The sequence below is a fragment of the Plectropomus leopardus genome, chromosome 2, assembly GCF_008729295.1.
Source record: "Plectropomus leopardus isolate mb chromosome 2, YSFRI_Pleo_2.0, whole genome shotgun sequence".
NCBI classification, from domain to species: Eukaryota; Metazoa; Chordata; class Actinopteri; order Perciformes; family Serranidae; genus Plectropomus; species Plectropomus leopardus.
Genome location: NC_056464.1, coordinates 7781101 through 7797036, shown reverse-complemented (window position 1 = coordinate 7797036; position 15936 = coordinate 7781101). Strand labels below are relative to the sequence as shown.

Below are 15936 nucleotides of genomic sequence, written 5' to 3'. Positions count from 1 at the left end.
AGAGCTTGATGAAATTCGTATGCATGACAGGATCTACACGAAATATTAACCAGGAACCTTTGCACTTGTAGAGTATGGCTGAATTTAAGGGCCTTGGTTTTCCTTAAACATACTGTAACGACATTAAAAATGAGTATTGGATGGAGTGTAAGGTGGGGACTCTTTATTACTTATGAGAGGTGAGGAAGTGGTGCAAAAAGAGAGAGGCATGTCAAAACAAATAACACTGGACAGGGACATCAGTTTTGTTTTGTGTTGGGCAGAAATTCAATGAATGTTATTAAAGAAGACATTTTTTTTTTTATGTTTTCTTTTAAAATAGACAAAATAACAACATTTATCATAGCCAGAAGATGTAAACGCATCCATGGTAAAAACTGAAATTATCAATGGATTTTAAAATTACAGACAGTCCGAACTAATTTATGGTGGAGGGAGGGTCATGCATTCACCCCAACCACTCAGGGAGGCTCAAAGAAAAATAGTGTAGGTTAAAAATTAAAAAGTCAAACCCCAGCCACCCTCTCCTCTGATGAATAAAGAACAGTCCCTTACGTGTTTTTCCCCCACCCCGCTGCACCACTTGGTTGTTATGTGGTAAGCGCCCTTGGTTACCACTTTCCTCCCATCATGCATCACTGCTAGAGGAGCTTGTAAGGTAACTCGGAGCAACGCTTTTACATTAACTTTCTTTTAGCTAATAGATAGGGAAAAACTAAATAAAAGCAAACACTGAACGCTAATGTAAGATAATGACCACTCGGTAATGACGCTTGGCTGTTAGCTACAGTGCTATTGTAACGTAGCGTGTTACTAAATAGCTAAATTAGCTATGTTTGCTAACGGGTTGCTAGCGTACGATAGGCGCTTAACCAGTTACTTCAGAGATCATTAACCATTTTTTTCTGTAGTTAAATAATGGCTAAATGTCGCTTAAAGCCTGTGAATAACTACATTCACATTTAGCTAAGACAGTAGCGTTAACAATGTAACTTGACATCAACAAGGGCAGTTTATAGCTAATGAAATGTAATCTAACTTGTAGTTGCAAACTGTTTGTAGGTGTACGAATACAAATAAGAGCCAACTTCGGTGGGTGAATCAGGTACAGAATGGAAAAGGAACAGCACAACATTGTCGTCTTCAATGTTTCAAAAAGAGAGCTGTTTACCGCGAACAATGGATACAAATCCATGCACAAACGACTAAGAGCTCAATGGAAGATCCAAAGGTAAAGTGTTTGTGGCGTAACACTAATTATTATAGATGTTTATGGCTGCTTTCTCTAGTTTAACTACACAGATCAAATAGTATTGCAGTACTTATCCACATGCAAGATAAATGCTGTCTCTCCTAGCATGAAGGAGGAGCTGTCTATGGAGAGGATGAAGGGTGTCAAGTTGTGGATAACTGCAGGCCCAAGGGAGAAGTTTACAGCATCGGAGGTGATGTGTCAAACAAAGGAAAAAGCTTACTTGTTAAGAGACTGTTCTTATTTTTCAGAGGAGGGAAGTGGCTCGGGGTGGTTTTTGTTTTGTTTGTTTGTTTTACCCTATCCAAAGCAACAAATATTTTTCCTTGAGCCTTGCCAAGTAAGCAGGGGGAAGCGATGACTCGCCCTCCCCCATAAATTACTGATTAGATTTTAAAAACGTATCCTTTGATATGTGAAAGTGAAAAGTTGAAGACCAAGTCCTGGAGTTAAAAATGCGTGCTGCTTAGTTTGTACACATGGTTTATTTTTAATTATGTAATTTTTCAGATGGAGGTGTTTGTTGCATATAATGTGTTATATAAACGCTGCAAATTTGAAAATCCAATGGTTTACGATCTGGCCATGATAAATGGCATACATTTGGTAAATAAATACAAAATACAGCCATTTAGAGTTGTATACCCACCCCCTGAGCAAAGTAAAAAAAAAAAACAATCTCCTCCCTAGTGCTCAAAAATATATATTGTGTGAAATATATCATATTTATAATGCCTCCCCCTTTTTGCACCACTCCTTCCCCTCTCATAAATAACACACAGTCCCTAAGTAAAAAATAACAAGCATGTTTTGTTTATTTCAATGAACTAACTCTTGGTGTGGGAGATGGTAGAAATAGGAAGCCACAGCCACATTTGTGCTCCTTTTTTAAGAATATGTCCTCTGGTTTTCAAACAGGCACATTTTTACTTTGTTGTCCCATGTTATTTTAGCTGGAGGTACTAAAGCACTACTTGGACGGAGGAGGGAACGTCCTGGTGATGCTCGGTGAAGGAGGGGAAATAAAATATGACACGAACATCAACTTTCTCCTGGAAGAGTTTGGAATAATGGTCAACAGTGGTGAATATTTATATTTGATGAAAAGACAGTTAAACTCATCTGTGTTATAGATGTTGTTGCATTTGTTTTAAAAGCTGTGTTTTTTTTCTCTCTATCTCCATCACTGCCAAAGATACTGTTGTGAGGAATGTGTACTATAAATACTTCCATCCTAAAGAGGCGCTTGTGTCCAATGGTGTATTGAACAGGTTTGTCCTTACGGCGTATATCTTTTTCACACAAATACACCCATATTATACTGTATATTCCATTACAGTAGTCCAAGAGTGTCTGTAGCCGTAATATATGATGTATTTGAAGAAACAGTGTATCAGATTTAGTGCCATCTAGTTGTGAGGATTGCAGATTGCAACCAGCTAAAAACTTCCCTCATGTGCCAAATGTGAACTCCCAGTTATGATTCCTTCAGTTTTCATTATTCAGGAGGTTTTACAGGGAGCTGAAAAATCCGCAGCGGTCTCTTCCTCTCCAAAACAAATGGACCGGGTGATTTAAACAAGTAAAAACACTGAATAAATCTGTTTCACTTTAAACATCAGCAATTCTCTTACACTGATGCAGCTCCAGCACCCGCTGTGGTGCTCTCACCTTTTTTCTCTGATAACGTAAGATCCAGGCGTTCAGGAGGTTTTTACAAGGAGCTGAATTATCTCTACCTCTACCTCTCCAAAAAAGGATCTGGTGATAAATAGCGTTAAAAACACTGAAAAAAAGCAATTTTAAGTTAGAAATCAGTGTTTTTCCAACATTGTTTTGTTCACCACAGAGGGACTGCACAATTGGGTACCAACGTGAATACACAAAAACACAAATGGTCCTATCTACAGCCAGAATTTGGTGTGTCCATTCTGGGCTACTGTCGAGAAAACTGCGGACTCTGTGGACAATCACACGCTGTATGACGATATAAATTAAAACACAATTATTCTTATTCTCTGGTGATTATTGACTAAAGAAAACAATCTTATTATATTCAATATCTGTCAGTATATCCCCTGAAATCTTACACACTGCACCGTTAAATGTAGTTGTAATAAATGTACAACTTTTGAATAGATTATCAGCTGATGTACGTCAGAGTAAAAATGTTCTGCCTTTCTCTTTTGCAGAGAGATCAGTCGGGCTGCTGGCAAAGTAGTGACAGGAATCATCGATGATGAAAATGTTGGAAACAACGCACAGTAAATGATTCCCGTTTATATTCCCATCTTCTACATTAAGCACAACATTTAGTATTTTGGATGGGTTCTAAAAAAAGCTTTTTTGTCTTTATTTGCATAGAGCTCTTACATTTGTGTATCCCTACGGAGCCACGCTGAGTGTGATGAAGCCTGCTGTGGCTGTTCTATCAACTGGCTCCGTCTGCTTCCCGCTCAACAGGCCTGTCCTGGCCTTCCATCAGGGGAAGGTCAGAGGCACAATGTAGTTTTCATACTCATTCACAGACAATATATCGCGTGTGTATACCTGTGAGATGATGTTAAAAGAAGTTTTATCTCCTATGAAGGAGGCTGGGAAGTTGGTGGTGTTGGGTTCCTGCCACATGTTCAGTGACCAGTACATAGACAAAGAGGAGAACAGTAAAATCATGGTGAGTGTAGCTGATGCTTTAAGATTTGTTTTTGTCAACACATCCGAAAGGTCGAACAGTACTGTGCTCTCCGGTGGAATATTTTGAAGCGTCATGTGACGGCCTGTCATTCTTTTTCATTCCAGGATGTTGTGCTCCAGTGGCTCATGGCTGATAATATCCAGCTGAATCAGATTGATGCCGAAGACCCAGAGGTGAGGAAGTATACGTGATAGGAGAATGGCGATGCTAATATAGCCTTCTAAATTATCTTACATCCATCTTATGATAATAATAATAATAATAACTTCGTTTATATAGCACCTTTAAAAACAGAGTTCACAAAGTGATTTGTCAAACAAGGCAAAGCAAAAGCAAGACAGGTTTCTTGCAGAGGCAACATAAATATAAGAGAAAAACAATAATGCCAATCTAAGGCCAGACAAAATTTTAAAAAAATTAAAGTAGGATTAAACAAGAGATAAACAATTAAAAATCAAAATTAACAATAACAGCCCATACCGATAAGAGTAAATACAATTCAAAGAATATTAGCTGTAAATAATAGTACCAATAATAGAATTAAACACAATTGAGACAGAATAAAAGAATAAATTTGAAAATAAACTAAAATATATGAATTAAAATAGATGACATTACATAAAAGCTAGTCTAAAAAATGGGTTTTAAGAAGTGATTTGCAAGAAGTCACTGATTCTGCGAGCCTTATCTCCTCGGGCAGGTTGTTCTAAAGCCGAGGGGCCCTGATGGCAAAGGCATGGTCACCTTTAGTTTTAACCCTCGACCTTGAAACGGCCAGAAGGGTCCCACCCGAGGATCTCAGGCTGCGAACATGGCACATAAGGGGTCAACATTTCTGTTATGTACCTCGGGGCCAGACCCAAACAAGCTTTTAAAGTGATCAGACAAATCTTAAAATCAGTTCTAAAATGAACAGGGAGTCAATGGAGGGAAGTAGGGACTGGGGTTATGTGATGTCTGTTAAAACCAGTGAAAATCTTTTTTTTCCCATCAGATCACAGATTACACCATGCTGCCAGACACGGGGTGCTTATCGGAACAGCTCAGAGTGTGCTTACAGGAGGGCGACGAAAACCCCAGGGACTTCACCTCTCTCTTTGACATGTCATTGTTTAACTTGTCAACTGACACTTTACCCCAAGTCATCAGGTGAGAATGCAAAATACACAAGGCTATCTTTCCAGCACTGCTATGTTTTCTCTCATAGCTAAAAAAATGTTTTTTTTTCTGCAGTGCTTACAAGCAGCTTAATGTGAAAGCCGAGCCACTTCAGCTGATCACACCACAGTTTGAGACGCCTCTGCCTCAGCTGCAACCTGCTGTAAGTTCACTCCTGCATTACCGTCCCAGACAGTTTTGACATACACACAATTCATTTCTAGATTCATAGAGAAATTAAACCTTTAGGGATCAGAAATTTTGCCCACAAGTTTCACCCCAGAAGCAGATGTTGTCATATCTTTTAGGTCTTTCCACCAGCCTTAAGTGATTTGCCTCCTCCCATGTTGGACCTGTTCGACCTAGATGAAACTTTCTCTTCTGAGAAAGTGCGCCTTGCACAGCTCACCAATAAATGTAAGTTCAGTTCTTTACTAAATGAAGTGATCAGCTGGTTTAGGTTCAGGACTATTATATATATTATGTTGTCATGTATTGCAATGGGTTCCGTTTACAGGTACAGACGATGATCTTGAATTCTACGTGCGGAAATGTGGTGAAATTCTGGGGGTGACTCCAAAGTTGGATAAAGATCAGAGGGATGCCAAGCACATATTGGAACACATTTTCTTCCAAGTTGTAGAGTTCAAGAAACTCAATCAGGTGAGAACCTTTTAAACTTTAATCTTACTAACTTAAAATCTGTAGTTGCTAACTTTTTCTAAAGATAAGTTTGATCATATTTGCTGAAAATGTAACTACTACTACTACTACTACTACTACTACTACTACTACTACACAGCATTATATGAGACAGTGTGTAAAATATTCTAATCACATTTGCTGGAATCTACTATGGCTCATGGAAAACAAATCAGAGCCAAGGAGTTGCTAATGTAGCTGTCAATCAGTGGTCGTGAACTGTGGTCAATCCAGGCATCGCAGATGAACGATGAATCAGGATTGCCTGATGCTACGTTCACATACCAAGTGGCTCAAATCTGTTTTTTTCCCCTCATGTGACTCTGATGTGATTATTAAATGTCAGTGTGAACAGCACAAATCACATGTTTTCTGATCTTTTCAAATCAGATCAGGGCCACTTTCATATGTGGTTCTAAATCAGATACAGATATCAGTTTCAGGAAATGTTTTAACAACTACAGCTATAAAATATCAATTCTGTTGAAGGCGTGTTCTAAAATGTACCCCCCCCCCCCCTCCAGGAGCATGATGCTGACACAGAGGCACCCTTTACTCTGATGTGATTGGATTCAAGAAACATTCGATTTTCACCTCTGCCTTTTCACTATACTGCAACGTGACCAAGCAGATGAATATGTTCTTCAGTTAAAGAGAAGGGACTATTGCAGTAGCCGTGGACGATGTGGCATCATCTTGGGTACGGTTTTACAATCTGTATATATACGTATATCTCAAAGTTGTTTTTATACCTTTCCATATTTAATTTCAGAAAAAACATGTACAATACACTAAAGCAAAATAAAGTCTTTGATACTTTTATTTGAAGATTCAGATCTTTAAAAACATGAAATCATTGGAAGCACTGCAGAAATCCTCACACATTGATCCTGTGAAAACAGAATGTACAAGTTAAACATGGATTAGCATGTTTCACTAGATTATAGTGATAATAAAAAAGAAAAGCTTACCTTCACATGCACATCCAGTCTTTTAAATCCTGTTTGATTTATCACTGATACAGACACAAAAAGCTGAAAACATCACTTCTTCCTTTCAAAGCTCTGAATTTTTCCATGTTAAGTGCATGTTCAGAGGGACATTCTCGGCCACGTCAGGGAGACAATTCAGCAAGTGAATGTTGCGCAGATTGGGGTTTTGGACTCCATGTTGACTCCAGAGCACTGGACTCCATGCAGGGTATGGAGCTGTTGTTTTCTGATTTAATCAAAGACACATCCCATGACATTTGAGATGCAATGAGATCACTGTAGGACTGGTCAGAAAAAGGAGCTTTTTTTTGCTTTTGAAGGAGCATGTGGGGAGTGGAGGATTGTCTGTGTGAAGGCAAAGTCAGGTGACAATTGTCAGTGTCTTGAGTGCTGAAGTTGTTCACTGAAGAGGCCTGACAGGGAGAAATAGGGTCCGATGACAGGCAGAGGGAAGCCAAAATGGACAGCTTGGAGTCTGATCCCTCAGCCATTGTGTCATTTGACACTCTTGACGTGGACAGTTGCTCCAGTGCCAAAGCAGACAGCAAACTTTGTTCACCATAAAACTTCTTGTCAAGCTCTGATGGAGATGAACACTCAAAGCTTTTCAAATCTAGGAGGTAAAATGTTAGATCCCACTTAGAGCCACATCATCAGATCAGACATCAATAAATATATCTAAATGGAAAACAAAAAGTTTTATTACCTTGGATGACAAACACCTTCGCCATTGTTTCCTTTGAGCCAGTGAGTATCAACTGAACACAGGTGGGTTTTAAACTGTTGAAGCTGCTTGCTAATTGAACCAGCTGGAGGCTCAGCAGGTCATCAGTCAGGAGGAGGTGGAGCATACAGACTGGTAAAGGTGCACATTTTAGTTGTGATCACTTTTGGGGTTTTTTAAATATCTATTTTTTAAACCCAATAAATAAGAAAATAAAATGTTATTTCATTATGTTTATTTTGAGTTTTAAATGCTTTTATTCAAATTCTTTAATTTGTTTTTTTTTTTCAGAATTGGGCTAGAAAATGTGATATGACTCCAGATAAGAATAACTTACGTGATCAATGAATGTATTGATTATTTTCTTGATTTAGTTTTTCAATTTGTCTATAGGAGTAATAAAATAGTCAGCATTCACAATTTCCCAGAGCCTAAGATGAGGCATACAAAATTACTTATTTTGAACAACCAGAGTTCACAAATCAATGAAACATCAAAGGCAGAAGCAGCAAATCTTACAATTTGAGAAATTGAAACCAGAGAATATTTAGTATTTTGGGATGCTAATTGACTTGAAGTGACTGAATATATATTTTCTGTTTGATTAACTGATTTTTTTCATCACTGATTAAACATTATCTTTAAATATTTAATACTGAGATTATTGGTGTTTTTTAAAATCATAGTTAATAGTACAATGCACAATTTTTACCTTTAATTATTTTCCATTTTGCTCAAACATTTTTTTATAAAATAATATAAGGGAGTTTTTATATTAGAATGTACTGGATTTTACTTGTCACCATATTTTTAAAAAATATGTGGGGAGGTAATTTGACAACATACATTTGATTTGAATAAATAAAGTACAGCTAATCCCGTTTAATTATTTTTAAACGATTGGTATTTATTCATTTTTTTAATTTATTGACTGAGGCACGACCATGGACTGTATATACCACGGGTATACAGGTTACGGACACATTTTATTCAAGCTTTTATTTTGAAGCTCCCATTTGACGTTTCCGATGTGGCTCGTAGACCCTACGCGCACATCTACTGCGCATCAACGTCACTGCCCGGTTTTGTACGATAGAGAAGGGCGCGAGATAGAAATCCAGGAGCGCGGACAACTCGGGCGCTCCGCTCCAGCTGGGTCCAAGCTGCTTCGCTACCATTCAACAACAGCAGCCGCCAGCACCTCCGACCTTCTTAAAGACTATAATCACGGAAAACACAATTTAATATCCAACATACACGCACATGACGTGCAGCGGCAGCAGGACAAATCACCGTCTGACCGTAACCAGCAGAAACAGAGGGAAATGTCTTGGTGGCCGCGCGGGTAAGATGTTATTTTTGTTTTCGACAGTAGCATTAGCACTAATGTTACTTATTTTCATAACAAACAGCTTCAAGAATTACTACTTAACAGTAATAATGGCATTTGGTTGGCTAAAGTTCGCCTTTTTAACGTTATCTTTTTACTTGTGAGTACTTCACGTCTTCTCGTTTGTACCGCCCTTTTCCGTGGTGTCGCGATAAACATGTTTCAGAATCAGTTTAACGCCAGACACTCTGTCTGCTAAATCACAGCAATCAAATAAATCAGTATAATACTATGCTGATCTGATACTTTGCTAACGAGTAGTTTATGCATATGAGACAGTCGCCAAGTCCCAATTTACAATATAAATAAACCTGATACTCAAGTCTTCCCCCCTCCAGAAGGGTCAGTAGCTAGTTTCTGCTTCCTGTCAGTGTTACTGGTTCACATCCCAGCTGTTTGTTTCTCAGTGAGGATGGGGAGGAGGCCATGCATCAAGACACAGATTCTGATGTGGCAGAGCAGAGAGATGGTGGGAAAGTGAAGGTGAAATGGACACAAGAGGAGGTGATTGTTTGGACTTGTCCCAGTCATTTGCATTTTGTCCCAATGATCTCTGACCCTGTCAGGATAAAACAAAAGCTCTGCAGGACAGGGAACATAAACACTTGTTTATGTTTACAGGATGACAAGCTCAAGGCGCTGGTGCAAAAACTTGGACCAAATGATTGGAAATATATTGCCACCTACATACCAGTGAGTTTGTTTATCCTTTGTGTTGTTGATATTAAGCATCAGGGCCTCCTTGGCTTACTTATGTCAACATAAATCTCATTCAAGTTTTTTAAATCTTGTCTGCTTGTTTTGTTATGCTCAGAATCACACTGAACACCAGTGTCAGCATCGCTGGTTTAAGATCTTGGATCCAGAGTTGGTTAAAGGCCCTTGGACCAAAGAGGAGGATGAGAAGGTAGGTGACTTGAAGAATCAATGACTTCTTTTAAATCTTCTTAAAACTCCTTTTTCTTGATATGCTTTTATGTGAAGATATCTATGTTCACTTCTCTTTTAATGAAGCTTTCAATGTGTTCTTTCATTCTATCTTGATCCTTTTGATTTTATTATTATGAATATTCTGTGTTTACTGCTTTCTTTTAATTGTATTTAGTCTTATTGGTATGAGTTTTTATTTTTATTTGTCTTAATTTCTCATTATTATCTGTCCTCCCTCTAATATGTTTTTTTGCCTCAGATCTCTTGTTTATACCTTAATTTTTGTCTGGCCTTAGTTTGGCATTATTTTCTGGCTTTTATAGATATATTGCCACTGCTAGAAATCCTTCTTGCTTTTGATTTGCTTTGTTTGTCAAAGCACTTTGTAAAGCAGCTGTGTAAATACAATTATTATTGCAGTTTTGTTGTTAAGTAGCAGTGCTGGTGTTCAAATTTTGAAAGATTAAAATGTGTAGTTTGAAAGTCAGAATGAGCTGTAATTCTGCTTAATTTATTCCTCAGGTTATAGAGCTTGTAAATCTCTACGGCAACAAACAGTGGGCGATGGTAGCGAAGCATCTGAAGGGCAGACTGGGCAAACAGTGCAGAGAGCGTTGGCACAACCACCTCAATCCAAATGTGAAGAAGTCATCATGGACAGCAGAGGAGGACCTCATCATCTACAAGGCTCACTGCCTGCTCGGAAACCGCTGGGCTGAAATCGCCAAGCTGCTCCCTGGACGGTAGATACACTGTTATCTACTACGTCAGCTCAGAGGATGGTTTTGAGTTTGACCTGCTGATGTGTGGAAATAGACCATCTCCAAAGCATTTGTGTTATGGTATATGTTTTTACAGAACGGATAATGCAGTGAAGAATCACTGGAATTCGACCATCAAACGGAAATTAGAGATGGGCTTCTATACTGGGGAGGTGTTCAGGCCGAATGAACTTGAAGAGCTGCTGGCCCGTGTTAATAAAGATGTGCAGGTGAGCTGTCTTTACATGATGTTGTCTCTAGGATGGATGTAGTATTGAATTTTGCAAACAGTGTTGAAAGGTTTATGTTTTTTTCCCTTTCACAGATACCCAGTTGCTCTCAAGACTGTACAGAAAAGGATCCAGAGCAGAAAATGCATCCATCAGTAAGCAACCACATGTCACAATTCAAATACAGATTTTAAATGATTTGATCTCCAACAGTAGATGGAAAATGTCTGTATATTACACAGCTGTAATCATATTTTAATTTCAGCATTATAACCATTATGACCAACAGTTGCAGGAGACGCCTGTCTCAGCCCCAGTTAAAGCTGGCCCCAGCGAAGCAGGGCCATCGAAGGCGGAGTCCTCTCCAAAGGACAATTTAAGTCCCAAGACTGAAGTTGACTCAACAGTCACCAGCTGGGTGGTGGACAGTTCTGGATTTCTGTCTCCTACAGGTCCAGCACTGAAGGAAGTCCTCGACATGGTGGATGGGGTGAGTGCCCTCAGTGGTATTGTCAAAAATATAAATTCTGAATAGTTCCATTTTCCATAGTATTGAGACATCGATATCACCGGTATCTCGATTTCTCTTATTGTTAATATTTACTACAGTCATTCTGCTGTTGTGTGCTACCAAATGAGAGAAGAAAAGCTGTCATTATCATGATTTAGCCTTGTTTTATTTATCTCTTAATAAAAAAAGTACTTGCATGCCCTCAATGTCAATTTCCCCCCTTGGTATCAAAAATGATGTTGAATGTCTATTTCTCCAGGTATTGTATCAGAGTAGAAATCCAAGGATCTTGACAAAACGTATCCCCAATAACCAATAAATACAGGCCACATAGCATATCACTTAAAGAGGACCTGAATCTTTTTTCTGACATTGCATCATAAAATCTAAAAAAAAAAAAAAAAAAAAAAAAAAAGTTAAAATCTATTTTTTAAATAATTTTCTGAATTATTAATAGTTATCCAAACTATTTTCAATGCAACCCAAACTGATACTTTAATAACCTAATATGTGTTTAATGTTTTCCACTCTAGAAAGTTTTACGTTTTTTCAGCATTATATAACATTTTAACTTGAACAAAAAATGTTTTATGTTAAAGTAAACATTTCGGCAAAAATGTCCCTAATAAGTGATTAATGTTGGTTATGTTTTTTTGTGATATTTCAAAGTAGTAACTAGATGTCCAACTAACAAGTAAAATGCTTTTTCTGTCAGGATCTCGATGGCTGGTGCAACTTAGCAGCCTTTGACCTGCCTGAGGACAGTCCGAGCCCAGAGCGCCATCAGTTCCGTCTGGAGGGCAGCGCCTTGCAGGAGCTGAGCAAAGGCAACAAGGGAGAGCTCATCCCTATCTCTCCTGGAGGAGTCACGCCGCCCTCCATACTGAACCGCCGCAGCAGGAGACGCATCGCCCTGTCTCCTGACGCCAACAACTCCATGACTCCCAAGAGCACTCCTGTCAAAATCCTGCCTTTTTCCCCATCTCAAGTAAGTCATTTAATCCTGTAGCGCTGACTTTAAGGCTGCTCAGAATGTCTCATGAGCTGCTCCATTAACCCTTTGAAACCTGAGCAGATTGGCTTGGATTCTTTCATAAACATGGGAAGAAAGCAATGAGCAATTTAAGAAGAAATTACCCAAAAACGAGCAAGAAATTTGTAAAAAAAAAAAAAAAAAAAAGTACAAGAAAATTAACTGAAAGTTAGCACAAGTAACGAAGAAAGAGAAAGAAACAAGAAAATGATCTAAACGATGCTTAAAAAAATAGAATTATTATATAAAATATGTAATTGTAAGCGGGGGGGGGGTTCTAAACCTATTCTTGCAATTTTCTGAACATTTCTTACTAAGTTGCTTACTGCCTTTTTATTATGGTTTCAAGAGAAATGGAACCAGTGTGCTCAGGGTTCATAGCTTTTAATATCTGTGAAAGGCTTCAGAAATCAGTACAAGAAAAGTGTTGTCAATTCAGGTTTCAAACAATTAACTCAATTAACGTGTTGTTCCAGTTCCTCAACATGTGGACCAAGCAGGACACTCATGACCTTGAGAACCCGTCTCTCACGTCCACGCCAGTGTGCAGCCAGAAAGCCATTGTCACCACACCGCTGCAGCGTGACAAGACCCCCCTCACTCAGAAGGAAAACTCAGTGTGAGTTGTCTCGAACTTGCTATGGGTTGCATTTTGGATCCAGTTAATTCAGTAATGGCGACATTGAAAAGTGTATCTGTTCTCTGGGTGAGGTGTTTTGTGCAGCTGGCGCCTGTATTCAGACAAAGATTGTTTGTCGTGAGAGAAAAGACACATTACTATGGAATTAAGGATTCATTTCAACCCAACGAGAGTTGATGATTATTGGGACACTGTAAAGAGAAACCAGGATGTTTTTTTGGGTTTCATTTTGCTTTTATTGACTTTGAATGAAATGTGTTTTATTATGATAAATTTGCTATTTATTTAAATGGAGTCTGATTAGTTTGACAGTAGTAATTTTAGGTGTATTTCTGGTTAAAAAAAATAATCTTACACAAACAAAGAGGTCTATCAATGTAGGGATCTTTTCCACAATGTTGTCACACTCTTAAAATAACAATCTGAGCCTGTCAGTGGCCAAAACGAGCACTTTTATTGGATGGTGGTACTCGATTGCCTGCAGGGATTACAGTCTATTTTGTCACTACTGGCAGCAGCCGTCTGGCTCAATATGCTACCCCTAAAGATGCTCATCTCATTTTGAGACATAGGTACAGGTTGTGAGCATGAGTCAGACTGCCACGAAAACTGTAGCGTTTGTGCCTTATCTACTAACAAAAAGTGATCCAATGAATACAATACTGGATTTGAATTTGATTTTCAGTCTCACATTTTGTTTTCCTCTAGATTTGTTACACCCAACCACAAGTCTGAGATTTGTACGACACCACGGACTCCGACGCCATTCAAAAATGCCATGGAGAAGTACGGGCCGCTGCAGCCTCTGGTGAGTATCTGCGTTTATTAGTGAAAAGCGATGAGTTCACTTTACGGTTTCATCAGCACTGCATATTAACACCAGTTTTCTGCCGTGTCGTCTTAGCCTCAGACGCCGAACCTTGAAGACGACATAAACGAGGTCATCCTGAGAGACTCTGGGATTGACCTGGTTGTTGTACGTTCCACTCCGCCTGAACAAAGACGCAAAACGATGGTAAATGAGTCAACTTTAATACATGACACCTATTTTAATCCTTTAAGTCCTGTGAAAGGTATATTATAACATTTCTATATATTAATTCGAGATCATATAGAGCCAGTATGACATAAGAAAATAGAGAAGCTGGTTCTAAATCCCATAGACATTTGTAATAATGAGACATTTGTACAGCATGTCGTTCACTGTGTATCCCCATATGAGGATGCTAAATTTTAAAAAAAAGTTATATTATTTGTTATTTATTACATTTGTTTTTATCAAATAAATTATAAAGGACTTTATATCAATAACAAGTAACGTAGTACATACTAATGTATCTTTTATATTTAAAGATGGATAGTTTAACTAGTGAATCAACATATTTTTTCAAAAGGACCACTGGAGAAAAAAACTACCTTACTGCTATAGTTTAATCTTTTTTGTTTGTTTGTGTTATTCCCAGCATCGGCCTCCTATGAAGAAAGTGCGGAAATCGTTGGCCTTAGATGTCGCAGACTGCCAGGTGACGCCTGCATCCAAACGCAAAGCCATCAAAACTGAAGCCAAACACACCGTCAAGGTAAAAACGTAAAATAAAATAAATGAAAAAGACAAATGTGTTGTTCGCCTGTCCATAGATTTGACTTATCCTAATTGTTTTTGTCCTCCTTTTCTGGCCACAGGAAGAACCGGTACTAGTTTCTCTCAGCTCCTCGTCATTTTGCAGTAAGCGGCATGAAAGCATTTTGGATCAGGGCTTCCTTTTGGGACCCAGTGACAGTGCCATATTTCCCAGCACAGTGATCCCGCTCCCAGTAAGTGCCACCTTTAAACCTGATTTTTTTCAAAAACACGGGAAGAAGACAATGAGCAAGAAAGAGGAAATTACCCCAAATTTAACAAGAAATTAGTAACCAGTACAAAAATTATTAATTGTAAAATTTATTATTACAGGATTTTTTTTTTAAATTAAGAAAAATAAATTTAAAAAAAAAGTCAAACATGACTTAGATAATGTGTGTGAAGAAAATGATTATATTGTGTAAAAATAATTATAATTTAATAGCTATAGTTTTTCCCTAACTTTGCTATTTTTTTCCACAGACATTTTTCCCTAGCTTGTGAAAATAATTTTCTAAATCTACAAATTTCTTGCAGTTTGTGGAGCATTTCTTACCAAGTTGCTTATTGCCTTTTCCCCCTTCGTTCCCCCTAAAAGACTTCAGTTTGCTCAGGGTTCAAAGGTTTATATACTTACTGAAAGTCTACTTAAAGATTCACAGGAAAAGTGATGTTTCTCCCGGTTTCAAAGGTTTAAACTCTTGTGATGTTTTCCTCTCTCTCTTCAGATGTCCAAAGAATGGGAGACGGTTGTGTGTGGACAAACTAAAGACCAGCTCATAATGACGGAGAAAGCAAGACGCTACCTTCGCCCGCTAAAATCCCACGCTCCCAACCGGGCGCTGATTCTATCCTGAGACATGTCTCGTCTTTAAACCAACATGTTACATGTGCAGAACTTGACGTTGCTGTGTCCCCTATAATTTTCAATGTTGTAATTTGTTCTGGAGAAAAGGAGCATGTAATGGGTAGGTTTAGTACCATTTTTTGAACAAGTAATTAGCAATAAAAACACTGACAGTGTAGTGCTTTTAGATCGAGTCTCACTCAAATGACCTTGTGCAAAGCTTGACAAACATGAAGAGAAAAATGAATGTAAAATTGAAATATCACGGCCATACACGTTTGCTATCACTGAAAAGACATGGTTTTACATTGCATAATGTCTGTAATTTAACCGTTTTTTTAAAGTTGTAAAGAGTACAAGGACTCAGGCAGCAGCTCCATATCTAATGTTCAGTTGTGTATCTTGAATATGGAGTCAGTTCAGACAAATGATCAGTAATGCCTTTAGAGA

At 38.3% G+C, this 15936-nt stretch overlaps 2 protein-coding genes and 1 long non-coding RNA gene across 3 annotated transcripts; 2 read left to right on the top strand and 1 right to left on the bottom strand.

Moving 5' to 3' along the window:
• Nucleotides 1–606: 606 nt before the first annotated feature.
• On the top strand, nt 607–6534 carry ift52 (intraflagellar transport 52 homolog (Chlamydomonas)). Its single transcript, XM_042495811.1, has 14 exons — nt 607–658; nt 1063–1231; nt 1358–1445; nt 2206–2335; nt 2448–2523; nt 3445–3516; nt 3617–3743; nt 3843–3926; nt 4052–4120; nt 4942–5096; nt 5181–5268; nt 5414–5522; nt 5623–5768; nt 6332–6534. The coding sequence occupies exons 2-14, from the start codon at nt 1113–1115 to the stop codon at nt 6371–6373; spliced, it is 1305 nt and encodes a 434-aa protein (XP_042351745.1). The 5' UTR covers nt 607–658; nt 1063–1112; the 3' UTR covers nt 6374–6534.
• A 75-nt stretch (nt 6535–6609) lies between these two features.
• On the bottom strand, nt 6610–7569 carry LOC121949039. The gene is made up of 3 exons (XR_006106211.1): nt 7506–7569; nt 6779–7412; nt 6610–6697 (listed from the first exon to the last, which is right to left on the bottom strand). It is a non-coding gene; the product is annotated as an uncharacterized LOC121949039 (long non-coding RNA).
• Nucleotides 7570–8617: 1048 nt separating this feature from the next.
• On the top strand, nt 8618–15628 carry mybl2b (v-myb avian myeloblastosis viral oncogene homolog-like 2b). The gene is made up of 15 exons (XM_042497188.1): nt 8618–8868; nt 9321–9417; nt 9535–9606; nt 9728–9820; nt 10366–10586; nt 10702–10834; nt 10930–10989; nt 11124–11324; nt 12061–12333; nt 12855–12997; nt 13727–13826; nt 13923–14033; nt 14482–14598; nt 14702–14833; nt 15368–15628. The coding sequence occupies exons 1-15, from the start codon at nt 8849–8851 to the stop codon at nt 15494–15496; spliced, it is 1902 nt and encodes a 633-aa protein (XP_042353122.1). The 5' UTR covers nt 8618–8848; the 3' UTR covers nt 15497–15628.
• The last annotated feature ends 308 nt before the right edge of the window (nt 15629–15936 follow it).

Bases quoted from the DNA above. Each gene is read 5' to 3' on its own strand.
- ift52 (XM_042495811.1), top strand. From the start codon at position 1,113: ATGGAAAAGGAACAGCACAACATTGTCGTCTTCAATGTTTCAAAAAGA. The intron at 1,446-2,205 runs GTGATGTGTCAA...ATGTTATTTTAG, and splicing joins AGAAGTTTACAGCATCGGAG to CTGGAGGTACTAAAGCACTA. The intron at 3,744-3,842 runs GTCAGAGGCACA...TCTCCTATGAAG, and splicing joins TGGCCTTCCATCAGGGGAAG to GAGGCTGGGAAGTTGGTGGT.
- mybl2b (XM_042497188.1), top strand. From the start codon at position 8,849: ATGTCTTGGTGGCCGCGCGG. The intron at 8,869-9,320 runs GTAAGATGTTAT...TTTGTTTCTCAG, and splicing joins ATGTCTTGGTGGCCGCGCGG to TGAGGATGGGGAGGAGGCCA. The intron at 12,998-13,726 runs GTGAGTTGTCTC...GTTTTCCTCTAG, and splicing joins ACTCAGAAGGAAAACTCAGT to ATTTGTTACACCCAACCACA.